The 23,640-nt window shown below is 36.2% G+C and overlaps 1 protein-coding gene across 7 annotated transcripts in view; it reads left to right on the forward strand.

The window, feature by feature from the left end:
* kif21a (kinesin family member 21A) overlaps positions 1-23,640 on the forward strand; it is a 63,857-nt gene that overhangs the window by 21,764 nt on the left and 18,453 nt on the right. For 4 of the 7 annotated variants that reach the window (XM_028448803.1, XM_028448806.1, XM_028448808.1 and 1 more), the window contains exons 2-27: positions 688-910; positions 4,061-4,243; positions 6,189-6,329; positions 7,341-7,472; positions 7,552-7,722; positions 9,087-9,202; positions 10,117-10,312; positions 10,377-10,566; positions 11,587-11,653; positions 11,727-11,930; positions 12,131-12,202; positions 13,238-13,322; positions 13,401-13,506; positions 14,603-14,791; positions 15,667-15,866; positions 17,244-17,351; positions 17,448-17,516; positions 17,595-17,737; positions 18,929-19,073; positions 19,230-19,424; positions 19,516-19,617; positions 20,306-20,471; positions 21,405-21,425; positions 22,606-22,663; positions 22,925-22,979; positions 23,268-23,470. In XM_028448803.1, the coding sequence (XP_028304604.1) occupies positions 688-910; positions 4,061-4,243; positions 6,189-6,329; positions 7,341-7,472; positions 7,552-7,722; positions 9,087-9,202; positions 10,117-10,312; positions 10,377-10,566; positions 11,587-11,653; positions 11,727-11,930; positions 12,131-12,202; positions 13,238-13,322; positions 13,401-13,506; positions 14,603-14,791; positions 15,667-15,866; positions 17,244-17,351; positions 17,448-17,516; positions 17,595-17,737; positions 18,929-19,073; positions 19,230-19,424; positions 19,516-19,617; positions 20,306-20,471; positions 21,405-21,425; positions 22,606-22,663; positions 22,925-22,979; positions 23,268-23,470 (3,540 nt within the window). The remainder of the gene's footprint in view (positions 1-687; positions 911-4,060; positions 4,244-6,188; positions 6,330-7,340; positions 7,473-7,551; positions 7,723-9,086; positions 9,203-10,116; positions 10,313-10,376; positions 10,567-11,586; positions 11,654-11,726; positions 11,931-12,130; positions 12,203-13,237; positions 13,323-13,400; positions 13,507-14,602; positions 14,792-15,666; positions 15,867-17,243; positions 17,352-17,447; positions 17,517-17,594; positions 17,738-18,928; positions 19,074-19,229; positions 19,425-19,515; positions 19,618-20,305; positions 20,472-21,404; positions 21,426-22,605; positions 22,664-22,924; positions 22,980-23,267; positions 23,471-23,640) is intronic. The other 3 variants (XM_028448804.1, XM_028448805.1, XM_028448807.1) reach the window with 3 other exon arrangements.

Consider the following 23,640-nt stretch of genomic DNA (forward strand, 5'->3'; position numbering starts at 1 on the left):
TGAGATTTCTGAATGTAAAGTGCTTTACAAATTAAAGTTATTATTATTTTTATATGCAAACCTGCCTCGAATATTTCCATCCCATTAGGAAATGATTTCAGTTCATCTTTATTATGTTTGATGTCTGAGGAAGGGTTCATGTTCAGGTTCTCCTGCAGTTATTTCAGATATTTCTAAAGGTTATTAATGGCCACAGTAGAAATATCTTAACACAAAATAAATATGTACTCTCTCTACTTGCCAAATCCTTTGTTATGAAAGTGTCATTGTATCTGACTTCCTGCCTTCATAATGTCTACAATCTATTGAAGATTTGAACACACGTGCATTTGGCATCAGATCAAAGGAAAAGTGGACGGACGACATTTCATGTAAAACATATTTGGTGATGAGTTGAATAAATTGGATGATGGCGCCTAATGGGGATTGTGAAAATTACTTTAACTTTTTTTTTGTTGATGTTATCTTTTTATTTAGAAAGTCACAAACATTATTCACAACAATATTCACTCCAAAGTATAGAAACAGACGGTTCTAGTCAAATCCATACTGTTTTTTTGTTTTTTTATTACATTATTTTTTATTAATATTACAATTGAAAACAATGAGAAACAGAAGGAAAATGTTACATTTAATCCATTTGGCCATAAATGATGTTCCCTGATGTTCGTTGTGTGTTTTCTCCAGGATTCGTCCTCAGCTGGCCAGGGAGAAGATTGAAGGATGTCATATTTGTACCTACGTGATGCCTGGGGAGCCTCAGGTGATCCTGGGCAAAGACAAGGCCTTCACCTACGACTACGTGTTCGACATGGACTCCCAGCAGGACGCCATCTACAGCACCTGCACAGAGAAGCTGGTGGAGGGTTGCTTTGAGGGCTACAACGCCACAGTGTTTGCGTACGGACAGGCAAGTCTTTGTCCTCAGTGGAGACGAACTCATGCATGTGTGAGGACGGAAAGAAAAATAATCTGTGTACCTTCATTCTTTGTTTATTCTGGTTTAAAACCAAATCAAAATAAGAAATAAACCATGTGGTTATTGTGTTTTACTGATTTACATGTATACAGAAAAACCAAAAACCACATGAGCAGCGTTTTTCTGTTTAAAAAAAAAAAAAAAAAAAAATATATATCTATATATATATATATATATATATATATAAATATTGTTCTGTTTGTGAGATGTTTGGATAATTACGAGGGAATTAGAGCGAGAACAGAAATCTGCTGCACCTGCGCTTTGAGATGACTTTGTTATTAGCTCTATATACATAAAGTTGAATTGAATTGGTTTCCCTCCCCACGTCCTGCTCCATGTCTCCACAGGACGTTTTTTCATAGATCTATACTGAGCTCTCCCATGGAACTCAGTTTAAATCCTGCCTTTTTTTCTCGCCCCTCCCCTTTCTTCCTCCTGTTTTTCCCACTTTCCATCTAAGCATGATGGCGTGGCAGATGGCCTCCTCCGTGTGTTGATTTGTGTTCTTTCGCTCCAACAACAAAGTTTTTAAACTGTACCTGGTGAATAACATCTATTCTGATTCTGACACACAATAGGACTGTTTAGGAGTCATTTCTGCAGTTTTCTGGTCCTGCTCCTGTTTGCATTCAGTCTGTGGATGTTTTATCTCGTATAAAGCTGCTCACATTTTAAGTGAATTGTTTTATGGTGTAGGTGATCTTAACAGTGTTATGGTCCAAATAGTATTTTGCAAGTTATAATAATGCTAAGCACTAACGGAAGCCGTCAACACACACAGAAGTTGATCTTAAGAAACAAGGAGCACCAGTAGATTCATTACACCACCTCTGGTTCCTTTAATCACATATCATGTGCATATTTTACGTAACATACTTTTTCTTTGTTTTGATTGTATTAATAACGTTTTGGTTCACCAGTTCATCAGTAATGTGACGTATGCGTTGATCCTTTTTTGTCTGCCCCCGTCTGTGGGTCCACTCTGTGTGTTGAGCTTAAAACTTAAAGCTCTCGTCCTTGTTTCCCATAAATATCCAAATATCACACTAACAGAAGATTTAATGTTCAAACAAAAAAACGCTGCTTGTCTGGTTTTCGATGTTTCTGTATTTCTGTTTTGGTTTTAAGTCAGTAAAACAAAATAACCACTGTTTATTGGTTATTTTGATTTGTTTTTAAAACTTAACCAAAGAACGAAGGATTTACAGATTAACAAAAGACTCATTTTAAGCTTTTTGTACATTTGTCTGAGACAACTCTTGAGATTACACAAGAAATCATGGTGGAGCAGATTAGGGATTATGTAGTTATAGAAATATAATCCAGACGATGGTCAGGTGAAAGTCATAAAAAGGGAGGGTTGTAAACGTGTAAGAAGTCTTTGTAATTATCTTAAGTTTTGTTAAATCACAGGTTTTCTAATCCACTGTTACTTTGTGCATGTGCTCAGTTTAAGCCTTCAACCCTTTTAGCTCAGCACACTTGTATTATCATTTCCATGTCAAACTCATGGCCCGGGGGCCAAATCTGGTCCTTTGGATCATCCATTTTGGCCTGCAGGAGAAAGTAAAAATGACATAGAAAACATAAAACTTTGTGTAAATGAAACTCAACAATATTTGCAGGTTCTCACAGTTTTCCCGGTGCTTATATCACATGATTAGGCAAACCTTCAATTTTCCTGAAATTATGGCTTAATATTTCCCTTATTTAAATAGAAATTGTTCACACAATCTAATAAATGTAAAGTGAAGATCGTGTTTGGACTGATATCTGTCACTTATTGCTTATATTATCGGTTTCTTACATATTTAGTATTTTATGTATATGTAGAAGTGTAAACTAGGAACAATAATGTTAAAATTACTTATTTTCCCAACATAACATTTGTGGAACACTTGAGATCAAACCGCTCCATGTTTGGCTTCTGAACTAAAATGAGTGACAGCCCTGCTTTACACTGTACCATATTCTAATTCTATACAGGCAGTTAGGAGGCACAAACTCTTTAGATATGTTTAATGTTTCCATAAGTCAGCTATGGTCAGATTCAGCTTTAAAGCAGTGTTAAAAATTAAATGAAATGATTAAATTAATTAACAGACGGGGTAGAGATACTGTACAATTCCTCCAGTTACCGTAAACATATTCAATAAATACATTTATTGACTTCAAAGTATGTGTGAATAAATAAAATAAAGTGGTTAAGGATGTCGGGCTTGTAGTCGGCCATCACTGTAGGACACTGAGCAAGTCCCTTCACCCCCCAATGCTCCGCCCACTGCTACGCTTCAAGGAAAATGGGTTAAATACAGAGAGAGAATTTCACTATGGTCATTAATAAAGGATACATTATTATTATTATTATTATGGTCACTCCTAACACATTGGTCAGGATTTAAGTTTTGAAGTGTTTGTTTAGATTAATGAAAACTTTTCTATGTTAAATCAAGATTTAAATCACCATCTCCTGTTACCCTGGAAAGGATTTGGGTCACAACAGTTGATCAACTTCTTTTTATTAATTACTTAAAATGTATTGAAGTTTTTCCAGCAGTAATATTAATAAGTCTGTTTTATATCGCACTTTTCAAAATAAAACTCACTCTTTACAGCAATAAAGTTCCTTTCTCCTAATTTCAGAGTTGGATCACGAACAGTGACGTTTACGTTTGTAGCTTAAATGATTGTTTTGTTGGGGAATGTTGATTTTCTGAGTTTTAGTAATAAAAAACAAACTGTGATCACTAACCAGTGTTGTCCCTGAAAGCAGTCACATTACAACACGGTGGTTTTAGGCTCTAGTCCCCTTTTCTCTTATTTCTGAATCCTAGTCCCGCCTTTATACGACTACAACATTTAGCTTAATCTACAACATATATGACTCTTTATTTGTTAATTTTATATCTCTCTGTCTCTCTGTAGTCCCATTGCATACCCCTAGGGGTACACGTACCCCCATTTGAGAAACACTGTTAAAACACAATGACACTTATTTGCACTTGCTGTGCATTGTACATTTATTTTTTATCCTACATCCCTGCATCTTGTGTGAGACTCTTAATTCTCTCCTCACAGACGGGTTCAGGGAAGACGTACACCATGGGAACTGGTTTTGATGTCAATATTATGGACGACGAGCTGGGCATCATTCCCCGCGCTGTGCACCACCTCTACACGGGCATCGAGGAGCGCCGGCAGGCCGCCCAGGACCAGGGACGCCCAGTGCCGGAGTTCAAGATTAATGCCCAATTTCTCGAGGTACATCTTTTATCTTCTTCCCCAGTCCATCAGAAACGAGCAGCCATCTGCGTTAGAACACGCTCTAGAGAGGTGTCACAGGTCAGGATCGTGTTTGTTGACGCCATCGTTTAACGAGCCTCAGCATCGACGCTTCATCACTGAAAGCCTCCACATCTGTCAGTGGGGGTTAGGGGACGCTTTAGTGGGCGTGTCATTCAGGACTAGACGAGTCAACAGATGTGCTGATCTTTCAGACTTTAACAAAGTTCAGACTTCTAGAGAAAAACGGGTTGAAACCAGAGAGAGGTGTAAAAACTGTGGATAATAAATATGAACTAAACCCACTAGGGATGTAACGATTCACTCAGCTCCCAATACAATTTGATTCACGATACTGGGTTCACGATACGATTCTCTCACACTTTATTTTACAAAATGGGACTGTAGATAAATGACTGAAAAATATTCCTTTATTTTTTTCGGAAAAAAACTAGAAAAACTGTATTATTTTCCTTTTATTTTTCATTGTCAAAAGAATCCCTTGATAAACTATTCAAAACAATGCAATTTAACTAAAAATAAATCTTGAATGAAATAAATAAAGGAATAATACAAATGAAGAAGACTATTAATTTAAATTCTGGTTCTATAGTAAACAATGCAAAACTGCATAATAGTTCTTTTTCTTTTTAAAAATGCAACTGAAAATGTATTTTGTGCCTTAACAATTGGACTTTAAAAAAAAAGTAATTGCACTGTATTTACAGCAGATATTTGTTTGGACCAGCAGAGGGCGCTGGTAACGGTTGGCATGCAGATATTCTAGCAGTGAAGAAGAGATGCTATGCTAGCACACAGAGCTAATAGAAAAAAGTGACTTTTACAGATATTCACGTAATATTACAGATATTCTTTCGGTGCTAAAGGGGTAAGGAATCATTTATGAACATGTTTAAGAGTAGTAGCAGATTCCGCCTGCTGCCTATGCTTCTGGACAAGAGAAGGATAAATAGAATAATATACTCTGCAGTTTAAAAAAAAAAAAGTACTGCGGTTCAATTTTCAGAGTATCGATATGAACCTTGACACCTATGAATCAATTTTTAACTGCCTTACGATTAATCGTTACAGCTCTATCGTCCACTTGTTACTTCTATAAACTGCTTGTACTGCTTTTCAAGGCCAGATGAATATTTTACTTTTGACTTCATTAATACAAGAATACGTTTATCTTCTATTACCATTGACATCATACTCTACTGTGTACATATAGGAACAAATAAAACATCATATTACCAAGTTTTATATCTGCACTGAAATATGTTAATGATGAATTCCAACACCCAGTTACATTGACTTAGATGTTTGATTTTTGTGTTTTTAATTTAATGTCAAATGTTCAGAACACATTGAATTAGAGCAGGGTTTGAGCTTATTGTATTATTCAAGTTTATAATAGTAATAAAAATAATAATAAAATAATTTATTTGTTTTATAGTGTGGGAAAAATATGTATCAGCCAATGGAAATGTCCAAATCAGTCCAAAATTGTATTTTCTGTCCAGTTTTGCACGAAAGAAGCTGTTGATTAAAGGGATTGAGTGACAGCTTGTTTAAGTTTTTTCTCTTTTTTTTTAAAGTTACTATTTTGTTTTCATTGTATGTGTTTTGTTGTTATGGATGTTTTTATGATGTGTGTTATGTTCAACATGTTCCCTACAAATGATAAATAATATTGTTTTTAAAAAGTAGCTGTTTGTTGTTTAGGATGGCTGAAGTAGTGTCTGTCATTTTTTAGGTATAAGTAAAATGTACACATTTATTAACTGTAAACAACATAATAAGAATAATAATAATAATGAACTGTTGCTGGTGTTTTGCTACATTGTTTCTTTGATGAGTTTGTCCTTCTGTTCTTGTATCATTTATTATCTGAGGAACTGTTTGACTTGTTTTTTTGCAGCTTTACAATGAAGAAGTTCTCGACCTGTTTGACTCCACACGAGACATGAAGCAGAAATCTCAAATCAAGATTCACGAGGACGCCAGTGGAGGGATCTACACCGTGGGCGTGACCACGAGGACCGTGACCTCCAAAGCCGAGGTGAACGAGAGCGCCAGCTGATTGGTTCTCAAACTCTTTATGCTCTAGTCGGCTTTTCTCTTATTTCTGAATCCTAGTCCCCCCTTTCCCCACCTGCAACATTTAGTTTATAAAACTATTTAAAAACATCTATACATCATAATGATGAATTAATGAATGGTAACACACATTTTAAATGATCTCATTGTGTAAATAAGTTGGAAATAAACAGTATATAGGTCAGTGGTTCACAACATTTTTTGTATCGTGACCTCATTTTGATATCAAGAATTTCTGGTGACCCCAAAGACAGTTTTTTTCTAGAATTAATTTTTGTTCATGTTTGAGCTCAGATTTCATTTTTTTAAAATGCATTTTAGTTGAACTAGATTTATATTTCACAAAGTGAAAGTATAGAAATACAGTTGTTTCAAACCTCTATTTAAATATTTCAAAAATGTCAGATGACCCCACATGGGGTCCCGACCCAAAGGTTGAAAACCACTGATTTAGTGGCTCCTGAATAGATTTATTTCTATAGTTTGTATCATGTCAGGTCATCTCACGCCTGGGGTGGAACCAGGACGAACACTTTATTTGTTAATTTACCTCTCTCTCTTTCTCAAGTACCCCTCATAGTGACATCGTGTACCCCGAGGGGTACACGTACCCCCATCTGAGAAACACTGCACTAGATGAATGGAAACAAATACTAAACAAAATGGAAAATTTGTTTAGAACACTTCAATGGTTTTACAAAGTAAAACAGTTGAAGTGTTCAAATTTAATTTTTTTAAATAAAATAATTTTAAAAACAATGTTTCAAAAATTTCTAATGCATTTAATTATATTCTAATATTTTATAGACAGTTTTTGATGAATTAAAGAACATGCATCAAACATAAATATGCTTTAACCTACAGGTCTTTTTAAATGGTGCTTTGTGTAGTGCTGATGTTTTCATTACTACACAGATGTTTCCAGTGAATCAGCGTAATAATGCATGAGAACCACCTTTGTTCTGCTCTTTAGATGATGCAGTGCCTAAAGTTGGGAGCTCTATCCCGCACCACAGCCAGCACCCAGATGAACGTACAGAGCTCCCGTTCCCACGCCATCTTCACCATCCACCTGTGCCAAGTCCGCGTCTGTGCCTCTAGCAATGTTTGTAGAACTCCACATCAGTAGATCATAGTGTCGCATCCTTTAGCTGCTGAATAACGTTTAAACTTTGATTACTCAGCAGGAAAATGAGCCTGATAACAGAGTCTCCAACGGTAACGCTGAGATGGACGAGTACGAGACCCTTTCAGCCAAGTTTCACTTTGTGGACCTGGCTGGTTCTGAGAGGCTGAAGAGAACTGGAGCTACAGGCGAACGAGCCAAAGAGGGGATTTCCATTAACTGTGGACTGGTGAGCATATATGTCTACGACCAGCCACATGGGTTATGGATCTTTTATGGGTTTTCAGACATTTTTCAGGTTAAAAACAAGGGAAAATTCTTTGTTTTTAATTTAAGAGGATTTATTGTTTTGTTTTTTGTTTTTACAGAATTTCATCATTTTTCTGTTAATTATCTTAGTAAAGTGTTCCAACTAATTTTCTGTATCATAAAGTATTGAAAGTTTTACACATTAATAAACAAGCATGTTAATGTACAAGTGACATAATGCATTAAATTACAACAATAAAAGAACAAGCAGAGGTTATTTTAAATATGCATACAGTAAAAATATGATATACACTGTAAACAACCAAACAATGTTGGAATCAATGCTAAAATAATTTGATCTGATAGCTGTTTGTTTATATTGAAATGGTTTGATTCATTCACACATTTATAGTTTTTTTTTTAAGTGGAAACTGGCCTTGGAATCTACCTTTACTTTACATTTTTTAAAACTTGAATTTCAGAAAAGAATGAATGAACTTGTTATATACAGTGAGATGTACAGATTTCAGTTTTTTTCATTGTTTCAATAAAAGATGATTTGAATACATTTCAGCCACTGATTAGATAATGTTATCATTGTTTCTCAGGTTAAAACTGACATTTGTTTTTCAAATGAATATTGGGATTTATTTTTTGTATTTTGAAAAACTGCTGTTGATAGTTTTTATTTGTTAAATATCTGTAAAGTGACTTTGCAGCATGAAGCTTGACTGCCATCTAGTGGCAGAGCTTGGTAAACGTTTATGTTTATTTATTTTTATTATCATGTGCACAGTAAAAAACATGTTTATCTGTACAATTAAATTCTTACTTTGCTGTTCACACTGGACGTCACAAAGAAAAACAAAATAAATTTGACATGAAGAACAAAACAAAGAAAATAAAAGTATAATTACAATAATTATAATAATTTAAAAAATAGTTACGATAAATATGTACAAGGTATAGAAGATCAAAGTGAATCAAAATGCACGTGATTGTTAAATTCTGCATAAAAACACAGTTAATCTTGGCACAGAATCTACTCTATGAACATACACGTGTATGACAAATATACAGTAGTTACAGACTGTTTTTCAAATAAAGCAACAAACATAAAACACAGAAACAGACGTTTTCTGAAACATTGTCAGATAATGCATCACATTTAATTCAGTTTTTGTGTCCAACAACATTAAAAATGTAACGTCTGTTTGTCTGCAGGTGTTCTCAAACACTTAAAGTTTGATCAGAAACACTTCCTGGTCAGGAATGATCTCTGATAAAACTTCATCTTAATTCCATCTTAAAATAACGTATTTTTTCCTTTCTTTGCTGGTGAAGCTGGCTTTAGGGAACGTAATCAGCGCTCTGGGGGATCGGAGCAAACGCTCATCACATGTGCCTTACAGAGACTCTAAGCTCACTCGACTCCTGCAGGACTCGTTAGGAGGAAACAGGTCTGTGTATTGATTCTTTCACCATCATCAATACATTTAGGATCAATGAAAGCTCTTTGTGGCACCACATTCCTGTGATTACATGGAATCAAAACAATAATTGAATATTTATGTCCAATGTGACAATATTCTTGGAAAGTGTTGCTAAATGCTTTAATTCACATATTGCTATTAAATGAACATTTAAAGGTGTTCTAAAGCTGGGGTTCTTAACTGTTCTCACCCTGGAACCCACATTTTGCCACGGTCATTAAATCAAATTAAAAATTATTTTTTTTAGAATCCAACCACCAAATGTATTTATTTATTTTTTTAAATAGCTGTTGAAAACACAAATATTTAATATTTTTTAAAACATAAATCTATATATTTTCCTATGCAACATGTATTTCACAGCATGCCTGTCAAAAGAAAAGTTTCTTTCTTTCAAAATAAAAGAATAGTCCAAATTGAGAGTATTTATTTATATTCTGACCAGCGGTTTATGACCCACCCAGTATAGGTGCACAACCCACTTTTGGGTCCCGACCCACCAGTTGAGAATAGCTGATTTAAAGAACACAGGTTTTATTCAGTATCAGTAATGTGCAGAAACTGTCAAAACTTAAATTTCCCAAAGTGATTTAATAACACCATAGACCATTGCTGAAGTTCAAGTAAAGTTTCTATATCTGGGGGTGATTAGGGTCACATACAGGATTGGACCTGTAAAATAATGATCAATACATCTTTTTAAAAACCCTAAAATGTTTTTAAGAATATTAGTTTATAAACATACACATTACAGCTGACCGACCACAGAGGATTTTAACTTTATTTGTTTTACCAAGAGGAGAAAATAACCACATTTGTTTAGTTCAATTTAGGCTTTTTTAGTGTTAACATTAAAAATGATCTCTGTGTTTTTAATTCAGCCAAACTGTGATGATTGCATGCATCAGTCCGTCCGATCGTGACTTTATGGAGACACTGAACACGTTAAAATATGCCAACCGAGCCAGGAACATCAAAAACAAAGTGATGGTGAACCAGGACAAAGCCAGCCAGCAGATCAGCGCTCTGAGGACGGAGATCGCCCGACTGCAGATGGAGCTGATGGAGTACAAGACGGTGAGGAGATGTAAAACTTCAGCAGTTTGAAGGTGTTTAATAACGAGCTGTTTCCCTGTCGCAGGGCAAACGTTTGGTGGGTGAGGATGGTGTGGAGAGCTTCAGCGATATGTTTCATGAGAACTCCATGCTGCAGACGGAGAACGGAAACCTCAGAGTGCGAGTGAAAGCCATGCAGGAGACAATCGACGCACAGCGAGCACGGCTCACACAGCTGATCAGTGACCAGGCCAACCAGGCGCTCTCCAGAGCAGGTAGCGCTGCTGCACCTCACACACACACACGGACCCTCATTTACCACCTTTTCATAAAAACGGGTGCAAATCTCAGTGCGTTTGGTCGTACGACAAGACCAAATGTCCCTCCTGTTTCAGAGGCCCCGCCCACTGAGGTCTAACAAGAAAAGAAACATTAACAAAATAAAATTCTCACATCAAAGGTGGAGCAAAACAAATATTTGTTTTCTGAACGTGTGAAAATTGGACTTAGGTCATTTAAAAGCTGTGTAGAAGAGAAGTCTGCCCCCCTGTGTGCGCTGTGAGTAACTTCACAACAGAGACACACGGATATGACGTTTATATTGACCTCCATTGTCTGCATGCTTGAAGCAATAAATATCACATTAAAACAAATGAACGTTAAAAAATCTTAAAAAAGACTAAATGTTGTTCCTTTTGTTTATTATGCATTCAGCCAATTTCACCTATCATTAATCACATTACTGATTAAATACTGTAGCGGATTTGTAAAAGTTTAAAGTACATTTTATATTTTAAAAGCATTAATGAGGTTTTATTTCCTCTGTACAGGCAACGTTGTGCACATCAAAACGTGCTTCATTTATCAATGCAATGTTGTGGAAAAACTGCTAAAAATAATGTCTTTCTTTGAGGTAAACAGTAGCGTTCCCTCGGTCAAAGACAGCAGTGGTAGCGCTGTGTCCGTTAGCGTGTGCACACTGGGTGAACCTATGACCTATCACGTGGGCTTTTTTAAAATTCATTTTATTTTGTTCAATTCTTCTTAATAATTTGTTTTGATCTGTTCTAAATGTTTGAATAACAGCTGAGGTTTGTTTAATATTTGACTTACTCAGATTAGCGTACATGATGATGAGATCTGATCGTAGCGTAAACTGATAAAAACCAAAGCTGGCGTGAATATGGGCGAACTGAACATAGATCTGAACATATGAACGGTTGATAAATGAGGGCCAGGATGATATAATCAATGACAAGGAGCTTATTGATGATGTCGTGTTCAACGTGTTGCAGGGGAAGGAGGCACAGAGGAAATAGGAAACATGATTCACGGCTACATCAAAGAGATTGAAGACCTACGGTAAACATCTCTGATAAATGTTCAATGTGCAGCTAATTGAGTTTAAAAGGTTAAGAATGTGTTTGTTGCTCAGGGCCAAACTGTTGGAGAGCGAGGCCGTAAACGAGAACCTCAGAAAGAACCTGTCTCGCGTCTCCAGTCGTCAGTCGTTTTTCGGGGGCCCCGGGCCCTTCACCTCCTCTATGCTGGCCCCCGAGAAGGAAACCTCTGACATCATCGAACTGGCTAAAAAAGACCTGGAGAAACTAAAGAAGAGGGAGAAGAAGAAGAAGAAAAGGTGACACGACCTGACAGAGGATGTTAAAACATGTATTAATAAGAATCTGATGAAGGTATTTTATTTGAGGACGTGTGTTGTTGAGTCGTGCTAAGGGACACATTTAGGTCTTCCTGTTCCTCTGACCATTCTGTCCTTCACTCTTCCCTCGTTCATTTCTTTCTTCCTTCTCTCGTTTGACCCTCAACCTCTCCGTGAAGACTCCAGCTGCTTCTGGAGGAGAGAGAGAGGGAGGAAGGGGAGGAGATGAGGGAGGAGGTTGAGGAAACCAGGTTTGTCCCAGCTCGTCACTATCCCATCATCCCTTGCTTCCCATTTTACTCTTCTTTTTATCTTTCTGTTTAATTCATCAGGTATTTATCTTCCTGGAGTGCAGCAGCAGATCTTACTCACTTTCATTAGATTTAGTTTTTCACTTTATAAACTTGTCTTTTCAGCTCTATGTGATGTTTTCTTCATCTATGTATTTTATAATTCTGTCATACTTTCTGTAATATTTCAAGCTTTGTATTATGCTTTTGTAACAACCCCAAATAACGTAAGACGTTTATTAGCAATAATTTAATAGACACTAAATGTTGCTATAAAAACAGTTTAGATGCCATTTTCCTTTTTCTGTTCATTCTGTCATCACTTCTTTTGTCAACGATCATATCTAAATATTGCTCTGCTTCACAAGTCTGTTTTCTGTTTGTTATTATTTCAACCTTTGCTGCTTAAGCTTTTATTATGTTTATCACTATTACAATGTTTATTCTATACGACCAGCCCACCGTGTACCAACACAATCATTTCCTATTTTCTAATGTAGGTGGATCTAAACTTTCATCTTTCAACAAATAGATTTATTGTTAAAGATCAAGTGTTTTTTTTACAAGATAAAAATATTCCAGGTGAACTGTACAGGTGTGGAAGTAATGAATTACAAACTCTCACGTTACTGTAATTAATTAGATTGTATTTATTTCTTTTTAAAGTGTGTAATTTTACTAATGTTTAAGTATACTGTAGTCTACACCCTGTATTCTCTACGCCCACAATTTAATTAATATTCAAATCTTTATCTGCGTCTTTGCAGCCAATGAGTCGTGTATGTAATCATATTTAACCTGTGACAGCAGGAAATGACTGAGTTGGTGTTTATTCTTTATATATATATTTATATTTACATTTATTTGCAAAGTAAGTTGCCTTCATGTAATAGTTTTATGTTTTTGTTTGCCTGATAAATGTGGTTGAAGCTACATATTTGTACCATGTGACTGTAAACTACTGTCCTCAATATCTCCAACATCTGGATCTTTCAGTGCCAACAAAGAAGTTCCTGACAACGAGGTGGAAAAGGGAACGGAAAAAGAAGTGAACGAACGCATCAGCGAGGACCTGGAAATGGTACAAGTTATAAATCAATCATATTTTTTTGTGATGCCTTTTGAAAAGATGCTGAGCCTTTCTAATGTTCTGCTGCAGGAGGGAAGTGAGCACGAGGAAGGAGATGAAGAGGAGGAAGAAGATGAAGAAGAGATGGATGTAGAGGAGAGTTCTGATGAATCTGACTCAGAGTCAGATGAAAAAGGTCCCAAACTTTGAATTATAACCTTTGTAACTTTTCATTATTTGTGTGTGTTGTCATGTATCCATGAGCAGATGTTTTTATTGTTTTTCTAAGGTTTAAAATGATTAAAAAGTCATTGTTAAGATCAGCTCAGTATAAAACCTGTGTTCATCAAATGTCATCACATCAATACCAGTCACTCTGCAAATTATGCTGATTAAGCATTTACACATGTTTTTGTTACTTTATTATTTTCTTAATCACCTCTGATTGGGTTGATTTTATACTGATTACAATGAAAAATGTATTTATTCATATTCTAAACCTCCTGAGGTGATAAAAGATCTTTTGATGAAAATCACATTAAAAAGTAAATTATAATCAAAGAATATTGAGGAAAAAATAACAAGTCAAAAACAGGACAAGGAGACATCAGTATTGTCTTTATTTTATTTTTGAAAGAGACTGTGTACGTTGATGAATACATTTAAAAATTATATATATATGTATATTGTAAATGCACCAGATTTATCAAAAAGGCTCATTTGCATCTGTTGTCCTTTGGCAGGTTATAAAACAAACATAATGTACATAAATACAAAACAGTCATTCAACAATACAAAGTGCATGAATTAAAGAGTTAAAGCTATTTAACGTTATTTTGGCTTCAAATCTCAGGTGGATCTTCTAGACTATTGGTCCTCCTAACTGTGCGTTCTCTGATTGTAGGTGTGATGGAGGTCCAGGTGTTTGGACCCCTAACTGACTATAGCATCACTTTATATAATCTTTATGTAATAGACTTTTAGAATAACTTTAGATGAGACTTCTGTACATACTGACCTGCATCAGGGTCATGAAACATCCCATTTTAATCTCAAACAATCCTCCAGCGTCCTTTAGTTCCTGGTCCTTTAGTTCCTGGTCCTTTAGTTCCTGGTCCTTTAGTTCCTGGTCCTTTAGTTCCTGGTCATTTAGTTCCTGGTCCTTTAGTTCCTGGTCCTTTAGTTCCTGGTCCTTTAGTTCCTGGTCCTTTAGTTCTGCATCAGATTATTATTTCTGCTTCTTTACATTCTGTTCATTTCTTTACAGTATATTTTATTTGTGTGTTTGTCAGAGAACTTCCAGGAGGATCTGGCCAACATCACCTGTGAGATCGCCATCAAGCAGAAGCTGATTGATGAGTTGGAGAACAGCCAGCGGCGTCTGCACACGTTGAAACAACAGTACGAACAGAAGCTGATGATGCTGCAGTGCAAGATCAAAGACACTCAGCTGGAGAGAGACCGTGTCCTCCTAAACATGAGTGAGAACGTCGCCCTTAGACTTTTATACTTTAATATCCTCCAGTCTCAGGAAAAAACATATCTTTATGATGGTTTTGACCTATTTTAATTAGTTATTTACTGCATTCAGACTCTTATTTTTTTAAATAAAGATTAAAGTTCAGACAAATAACTTCTAAGAAATTGATTTAAACTTATTTGCTTTACAAACAAATTGATAACCTTTAATTTTTAAGCAATATTCTTTTACATTTGTGCCAATTGTTTTTATTTGTTCTTTTGTTTTATCTGCGTGCTTAATTAGGGTGTTACAACGAATCTGACGATACGATGCGATTCACAATGTGCATGTCACGATACGATATATCCCGATACTAAACAATACGATATATATATTACAATATCAACAATTACACATTTCACATTATAGTACACAATGGTATGAAATATTTTTTTAAACTTGTAGTTTAAGTAAATGGTAATTAACTAATATTATTATCAAACTGTCAAATTACATTTTTGAAGAAAGTTTAACTTTTGTTTCTGCAACAGATTCTGATTCTGTGAAGTTCTTAAATTCTATAAAAAAAATACATAAATCTATAAAAGTGTCCAGTATGTTTTATGAAAATAAAGTACAGTTATAATTTATTGAGGAGTGACATATTTTAACAATGTCTGATGGAGCGTTCACTGACACCTATAGTGACTGGGTGTAAAACATTAGTAAAAAAAACCCATTTGGACATTTTTTGGATCGATAATATAATAACATTGTGAAATATAGCGATGAATCACACCCTTAGTGTTTAAACATTCTGCTTGTTTTTCTATTTGTTCCTAAATGTGTTTTTACAGTCATTTAATTTAGTCACTTTGTTAAACACATTTCCAGATTCAGTTGAAAGTGGTACAGACGACAAGGCTCGTAAAATAAAGGCTGAATATGAGAAGAAGCTGAGCGTGATGAACAAAGAGCTTCAGAAGCTCCAGTCGGCTCAGAAAGAACACGCCCGCCTGCTGAAGAACCAATCACAGTACGAGAAACAGCTGAAGAAGCTTCAGATGGACGTGGCAGAGATGAAAAAGACAAAGGTATAACGTTCATCTCACTGACTACCATGTCTTTTATTCATAATCAGCAGCAGGCGGTTGGTTTTTATTATTTAAAAATGTATAGTTTTTAAATATAACCGTGAGCAGCTAACACCTTCTGTCAGTAACAGGTGATATGACCACTTAAAATAAGTTGATTTATGTAGCGTGTTGTGTACAGTCAGACTCTAAGGATATATATTAAACTATACAAGGAATACACTTTCATGTCGTTTGAAGAGCTTAGAACCAACAAAGCATTTGTTCAAATATCTTCAAATATAGAATTTTCTAATGTCCACACAGAGTAAATAACCTGGCACTTCCTTCATTATTTACACTAGAAAACATCACTTAAAGACCATAACTATTATATATTCTGTTTATAAACAAATGTAAAGATTTATTGAACACTTTCCTGATATAAGGATCTGATCAGAGAACGTAGCTGAGGAGGAACGATCACAGGATGGTTCTCACACCACAGAAACATGTGTCATTGTCCACTGAGACACATGTGAAAGATGAAAAAATTATTTCTCAAAATCATGGAAAAACCAACACTTCTCTCTGCTCTGAAACACTGGGGGCGTGTCAGTTAGAGGCGCTGGAACCACGCCCACGCGTGGGAAGGGCTCCGTTACTTATGATTTCTGACCCGCCCATTAAATCTAGGACACAGGAATTGTAAACAGTTTGTGAATCCTAGCTCCATAATTATATTATTAATGGTTACATTTTTTATTTAAAAAAAAAAAAAAAGCTAAATTGTTTTTTACATATTTAATGTTTAGAAGAAAATGATTTTAAAAACAAACAGTAAACACACATGACAGATTATCAATGTAAATGCTACGTAGACAGTATAACATCGTATAACATGAGGAAAGTTCTAGAACACATGAAACATGAGTTTTGACCTGAACTATGTATTTGATCTATTTACACTACTATTACTTTTTCACACACAGAGGTTTAAGTGATTGTGGATCAAATCAATGGTTTGTTTCTGCTGTTGTAATTTATTATTATTGAACTATTCTGTTATCATTTTCCTTGTTTGAAATAAAGACTTCAATCAATGATGAAAACCAGAGGATTTTGTTCTCATCTCAAACAATGGATGAAGCTTAAATAGACGTACTGTATGTTGTATGATCATGTTTAGAAAGAATAATCCATCTGTGACTTTCAGCTTTGAGCTTGAAAAACAAACTGGACTAGTTTTATAATAATAATAATAATAATATGGAACATTTTTTACATTTACTGTGGGAAAAAAATGGGATTCAATTATTTGTTGCGTACTTTTGTTTATAAATACCTCCTAAAAAGTCAGAGATGTTTAAAATGAAGTTCTGATGTTAATTTGTGCAGGTTCGTCTGATGAAACAGATGAAGGAGCAGCAGGAGAAAAACCGCATGAACGAGTCTCGCAGAAACCGAGAAATTGCTTCATTGAAAAAAGATCAGCGCAAGCAAGAGGTGGGGGTGCCAAGACCCCTTTATTTCCCCTGCTGTGGTCACTTTCCCTCATTGTAACAAGTTTAAAGTATAAAATGACACTTTTCTTCTTTTCAGCATCAACTGAAGTTATTAGAAGCACAGAAAAGGCAGCAGGAGCTCATCCTGAGGAGAAAGACGGAGGAGGTGAACATTGTTCTGTGCACTTCTATGTGTTTGTGTCTATGTTTCTCCATCTTCACTTTTTGACTGAATGTGATTCAGGTGACGGCTCTGAGGAGACAGGCTAGACCTACGTCTGGGAAGGTCATCAGGAAAGTCAACCTACCCGAACAACAGGACTCTCCTCATCGCTCCTCCTCTGGACGCATGTACTCCTCTGGGAACGCCGCTCCAAACGGCACACGGTGAGGTCACGTTTACACCTGGTACGATTGTTTTAAAGAGCGGCAAAAAGAAGTGCTAATCAGAAAGTTCACTGATCAATAACACTGTCGTACAACCTGATTGTGCTTGATGGGAAAGACATTATTTAACAGTTTTAGTTTGGGAATAACTGGGATAACGCTTTTATGCTTTTCATTTACGTTTTTCAGGGTTACAGTGGATCCTTAAAAACTCTTAAAAAGCATTAAATTCATGCATCTAAAAATAAGGCCTTAATTATCATTAAAAGGTCTTAAATCAATGTTTCAAAGGTCTTACATTTTAACACGTTATATGTATGATATTATCATTGTAAATTAATTAGTCTCTCATTTAAAAATAAATGATAACATTCATTTTTTTTTTTAATATATATATAAACAACATTGGAAAATGTAAATGTATTGCCTGTCCGACAAAGATTTTTCTAAATGATGTTTTTTATTTTTTGGTTTTTTGTTGTTTTCTAGATTTCTGGTTATTTTTTAGGTCATCTTGTGTTTTTGGAGTGATTTTGTTTATTTGTGTCAGTCACGTCTGCACGAGATACTGGAAAGAAAATGAACCGTGTGTCACTGATGTGGTGTTTTCCCCCAATTGTGTTTACTGTGAAGTTACTGTAATTCAATTTACACAGTATCGATGTGAATCGTGATACCTAAGAATCCATTTTTAACTGCGTTACGATTAATCATTACATCCCTAAATATAAGTAATGTAAGGCTCCAGCACTACGGGGGTACTGAGGGATAGAAATTAACAAATGGAAGCATTAAAAATATGGGGTTTAAATATTTTTTATTATTTTTAGTTAAAAATGATCATCATAATAATGATGATGGGAATAATATTGATTAGAACGTGAACTTATAATATAAGGCGTGTTGAGGGAGATGACCAGAAATGAAAAAAAAACTATAGAATTAAATCTATTCATGAGGCACTAAATACTGTTTTTATTCACTTATTTACAAAATGAGATTCTTTAAAATGTGTATTATCGCTCATTTATTCCATCATTTATGATCAATAGTTGTTTTTTTCTAAACAAAATGTAGTAGTCGTCCAAAGGCGGTACTTCTATTCAAAAGTTAGAGAAGGTTTGAGAACCACTGTTCTACATCATCATCCCTGAATATGATTTAATATCAGATCATCTGCTCTGTGTGCAGCTCTTTCTACAGACGTACAGGCGGACTTTACTCCACCAGAATCGCTCGCAACAAATGGCAGTGTTTGGAGCGACGGATCTCTGACATCATCATGCAGAGGATGACCATCTCCAACATGGAGGCTGACATGAACCGCCTTCTTAAAGTGAGCACATCGCTGAGTATCTCCTGTAAAATTCTACCTTTTCTGATTTCATAATGTTTTTTTTAAAAGAACAAACTAACAAGTTTTGTTGCCATGATCAAAAAAAACGTGTAACTGGTGCGTATACGTTAGATCTGTGTGTGGTTGTGGTTCCAGCAACGAGAGGATCTGACCAAACGCAAAGAGAAGGTGGTCAGGAAGAGAGAGCGTCTGGTCCGAGACGGGATGGAGGCGGAGAGGACGGGGGTCTCCCTCAGTGAGGAAGTGGACGCTCTGACGGCAAACATCGACTACATTAACGACAGCATCGCCGACTGCCAGGCTAACATCATGCAGATGGAGGAAACCAAGGTGAGAAACCAGTATCTATGAGTTCATCATTCATTCATTTTACATGAAAAACTTTAACATTTGCACTGAAAATCCTTTTATTTCTCTCCAGGAGGAAGGAGACACAGTGGATGTATCGGCTGTGATTGGTTCCTGTACTTTGGGTGAAGCTCGTTTCCTCTTGGATCACTTCATGTCTATGGCAATTAACAAGGTACCCACATCACAATGAAACTATTTAACCACAATAAATAAATACCAATAATAATAATAATGGTGCTCCATCATCACCTCAATAAATAAACTATGGTGACCATAAGTCCAGATTTACCTGGAGATGTTCTACCTTCACTGCTTGTCTGAACTGTCCAGAGATGTTTTATAGATTCATGAACTTTTCTTGGTTTCCCAGGGACCATGAAGGCATCTCAGGAACACGTTCATTTAAAAGACTGTAACTCTGCTAATGTCTGTGAAATTCCACCAGTTTCTGATATATATTTATATATATACTGTATATATATATATATACACATATATATATATATATATACACATATGACCGAATAATTAAACATGCTGAGGAAAAGTGAAAGAGGACCAAAGTTCATGAGAGAGACAGATTAAAAGAGCAGTGATTTAATTTCTTTAAAAGTACCAGTTTAAGCTTTGAAACTGTTTAAAAAATTGGTATTGGAAAAAACCCAACCGATACCCAACCCTAGTGGGGGGGCGGGGCTTTAGGTACAATATTAATCTCTAAAGGAAAAGTATTTATTAACAGCAACACAAATGAATGAAAATAGAAACAAATAATAGAATGAATGAATACAGTAAATAAAAATAACTATAAATGTAGACAAACAGATGGTTGTCTTCACCACTTTACGTTTCCTGGTCAGGGTCTGCAGGCGGCTCAGCGGGAGTCTCAGGTGAAGGTGATGGAGGGTCGTCTGAAGCAGACTGAAATCACCAGCGCCACCCAGAACCAGCTGCTGTTCCACATGCTGAAGGAGAAGGCGGAGTTTAACCCTGAGCTGGACGCTCTGCTGGGCAACGCCCTGCAAGGTACCAACCCGTTCCAGATGGACTCGTGATGCAATAGTGACGTTTAGAGACTTTGTGGAATTGATGTAAAGGATTGAACGTCTGTTTCAGTCAGAAGTGATCAGCTCAGGTGCATGTTTAGACCTTTACAGATGTTTCTGCTTCACTTTCCTTCTGCTAAATAGAAGCTGGTCCTTTTAAATCAAAGTGTAAGGACACCCTGGGGGAGGGGCCTAAACATAATCTAAGCCTTAAACCCTAAAACCTTTTTTTGCTGAATAAATATATAATGAAGTATTAGGTAATGGAGTTTATTGATTCCCGTCTCGTCACATTTTTTATTCAAGTATTTTAATTTTTATTTTAATTTGTAAAATGTCAGTGACTGCCCTCTATGGGTTGAATGAGGCTATTACAATAAAATGTTTCTATTGGCTGAGTTCAGATCAGTGACTGATCATTTTGGATCAGTGATGTCATTAACCGTCACTGTTGACCCCGCCCTTCCTATAAACGATGGGAGGAGGGACTGGTTTCCTCAGTGAGCATTGATTGACAGCTCCATGAGGAACTGTGCAGCGCTGTGGAGGCGGGGCTGCTGTGACTGGGCGTGTCTTAACTAATAGCAACGCCCACAATCAAGGCTTTTTTTTTACCATTTCCTGCTCGTGACAGGTCAGCATAAACCTGGGGGTGTTTTTACACTTTAAACTGACAACTGGGTGAATTGTTGAAATCCTATTTTAAGATCTTTTCATCTCAACAAATTGTACAAATATTAGTCACTGAATATGAGACACAGTCCACACTTTACCAGCCTCTGTTCAGTATGCATTATGTTATACTATCTTTTATTTTTTGGTTATTATGGGGGACTGTTTTTGATTTGTGCATTGCCTTTTTTTCTGTCCCCCCACATTTTTGTTCTTCTTTGTTGTTTTTATGTTTTGGCAGAGTTAGGTAACGTCCCTCCTGGTGAGTAAAGTCCTTTCAGCGTTTAATCTGTGTAACGACGCATGTTTCCTCCCCTTGTTGCACTCAGAACTAAACTAAATGTGTAACATGAGCAGGTGCATGAGGTGCAGCGAGGTCTGACTTCCCTCCCCATCTGTTGGCTGACCTTACTCCACTCTTTCCCCTCCTACATGTACTATTGCCTCCATGCTTTAGCACCTGCTAACATCTGTCCCCTTCCACAGGAACCGTAGGATTGTGGCTGTTACCGCTCTGTAGGTCAGCTGACCGCGCTGCTCATCAGGAGCAGCAAAATAATGACCTTTCATTATGTTGTCACACGTCAGCCATCTAAACTTCACATTTACACCATCTACACCAGACGTAGGCAACTGGTGGCCCGGGGGCCACATTCGGCCCTCAGTCTCATTTTATGCATCCCTCAAAGTCAATGTACAAAATGACCGAAAAATACACTAAACAAGTGCAAGAATAGATTAAATCAACAAAAAAATACCACATTGCAGGAAAATACAGTAAAAGACAAGAGAAAAACACAGAAAATACTCCAGAAACACACAAAAATGAGCAAAATGACAACAATATTACACAAAATGAATCCGAAAAACCCCAAAAATGGCTCTGCAAACACAGTTCTAATAAATAAGTAAAACGGCAACAGAAATATACAAACATTTCTGCCAAAAACACAAAATGACAGCACAAATACACAATATGACTCCAAAAAACATACATTTTACAGAAAAAATACACAAAAGGACTACAGAAACGCACAAAATCCTCACAATGAGCAAGACAATAATAAACATACACAGAATGAGTAGAAAAACACAAAATAACTATAATAACTCTGTGTTCTTTCCTGTATTGATGCTCAGATCATTCATTATTCTAATGCAGACATGAATGTTGATCATGTGACCCTCTGATCAAACAAGCCCTGCTGTGATAAAACGTTTGTTTGTCTTTATAACCTTTCTGAGCTGACCCCACGCTGACTCTTTGATTCATCTTTTCTCATCAAACTCAGTGAGGACTGAGTTTATCAGTAGCATGAAGCTGCATCACCTTATATTCTCTCTTTTACATCATTTTAACCAGATTTCAGGCACTCAAACTTATTAAACTCAGAATAACTCAGAGGTTTTTAAATGATTTTCTCTCTTTTTTTCTGAAACAGAAAACGGAGACGACAGTAGCAGTGACGAGTCAGCCCAGAGCCCGTCTGCTGACGGAAAGTGAGTACATCCCATAATTATGATATTAGTGACTAGAGTCCAGCATCATTTTCATTATTTTCAGCTATTGTACATGTTCTATTGAATTGTTGGATGAAGTTCTCTAGTTGTTTTTTTTATTTTAAAGCCGATTACTTCATCTTTGTTTAGGTTACTGTATATATTCTATTATAATCTATTATTGTTGTATTCCCATCATGTTGTGTGTGAGTCACAACTTGTAACAGTTCGATGTAAATTATTCTATTTGTTTGTTTGTAGCTGTTTGGCATCAGATCTGATGAAGCTCTGTGGAGAAACCAAGTCAAGGAATAAAGTACGTCTAGAATGTTCATTAATAAATGTTACATCACAGTTATGTTTATTTTTTTATATTTCAACAGAAGTAATTTAAATGTTCTCATTGGAGTCATATTTACCTTTTAACATCCTATTTAGATTTCCTCTTAACTGTGTGCGTGTGCGTGTGTGTGCGCGCACATACATGTAATGAAATTAGATGATAAATAAAATACAAAGTACAGCCCTGTGTGTGTGTGTGTGTGCGTGTGTTTTGTTGATGCTAGTTTGATTGTATTTTTTAAATGTGTGTGTACGTGTCCAGGCTAGAAGGAGGACCACCACCCAGATGGAGCTGCTGTACGCTAACAGCGACGCTGGCCCTGACACACCCAGTGCAGACTTCTCTGGTCCAATGCTGCCTCTGGCAGAAACCACAGATGGAGGAGGAGACGTGGACGTGTCGGGTTCATCCAGCAGAGACTACACAGCTCTGTCTCCTGGGTTCTCCTCCAAAGCAGGAAACATGTAAGTCTGGGTTTCTCTGATAACGTATATTTCTACTGCTTCCTGTTTTGTTTCAGTCGTCCCACACACATCATCCAACATTCTGTTTTCATTATACACTCACTTTGGACAGGCATGCTACATATTTTCAGCTGAATTTCCTGTTGTCTAAGAAAATTCGAGTGACATAT

This window comes from Gouania willdenowi, chromosome 6 (genome assembly GCF_900634775.1).
Source record: "Gouania willdenowi chromosome 6, fGouWil2.1, whole genome shotgun sequence".
Classification (NCBI taxonomy): Eukaryota; Metazoa; Chordata; class Actinopteri; order Blenniiformes; family Gobiesocidae; genus Gouania; species Gouania willdenowi.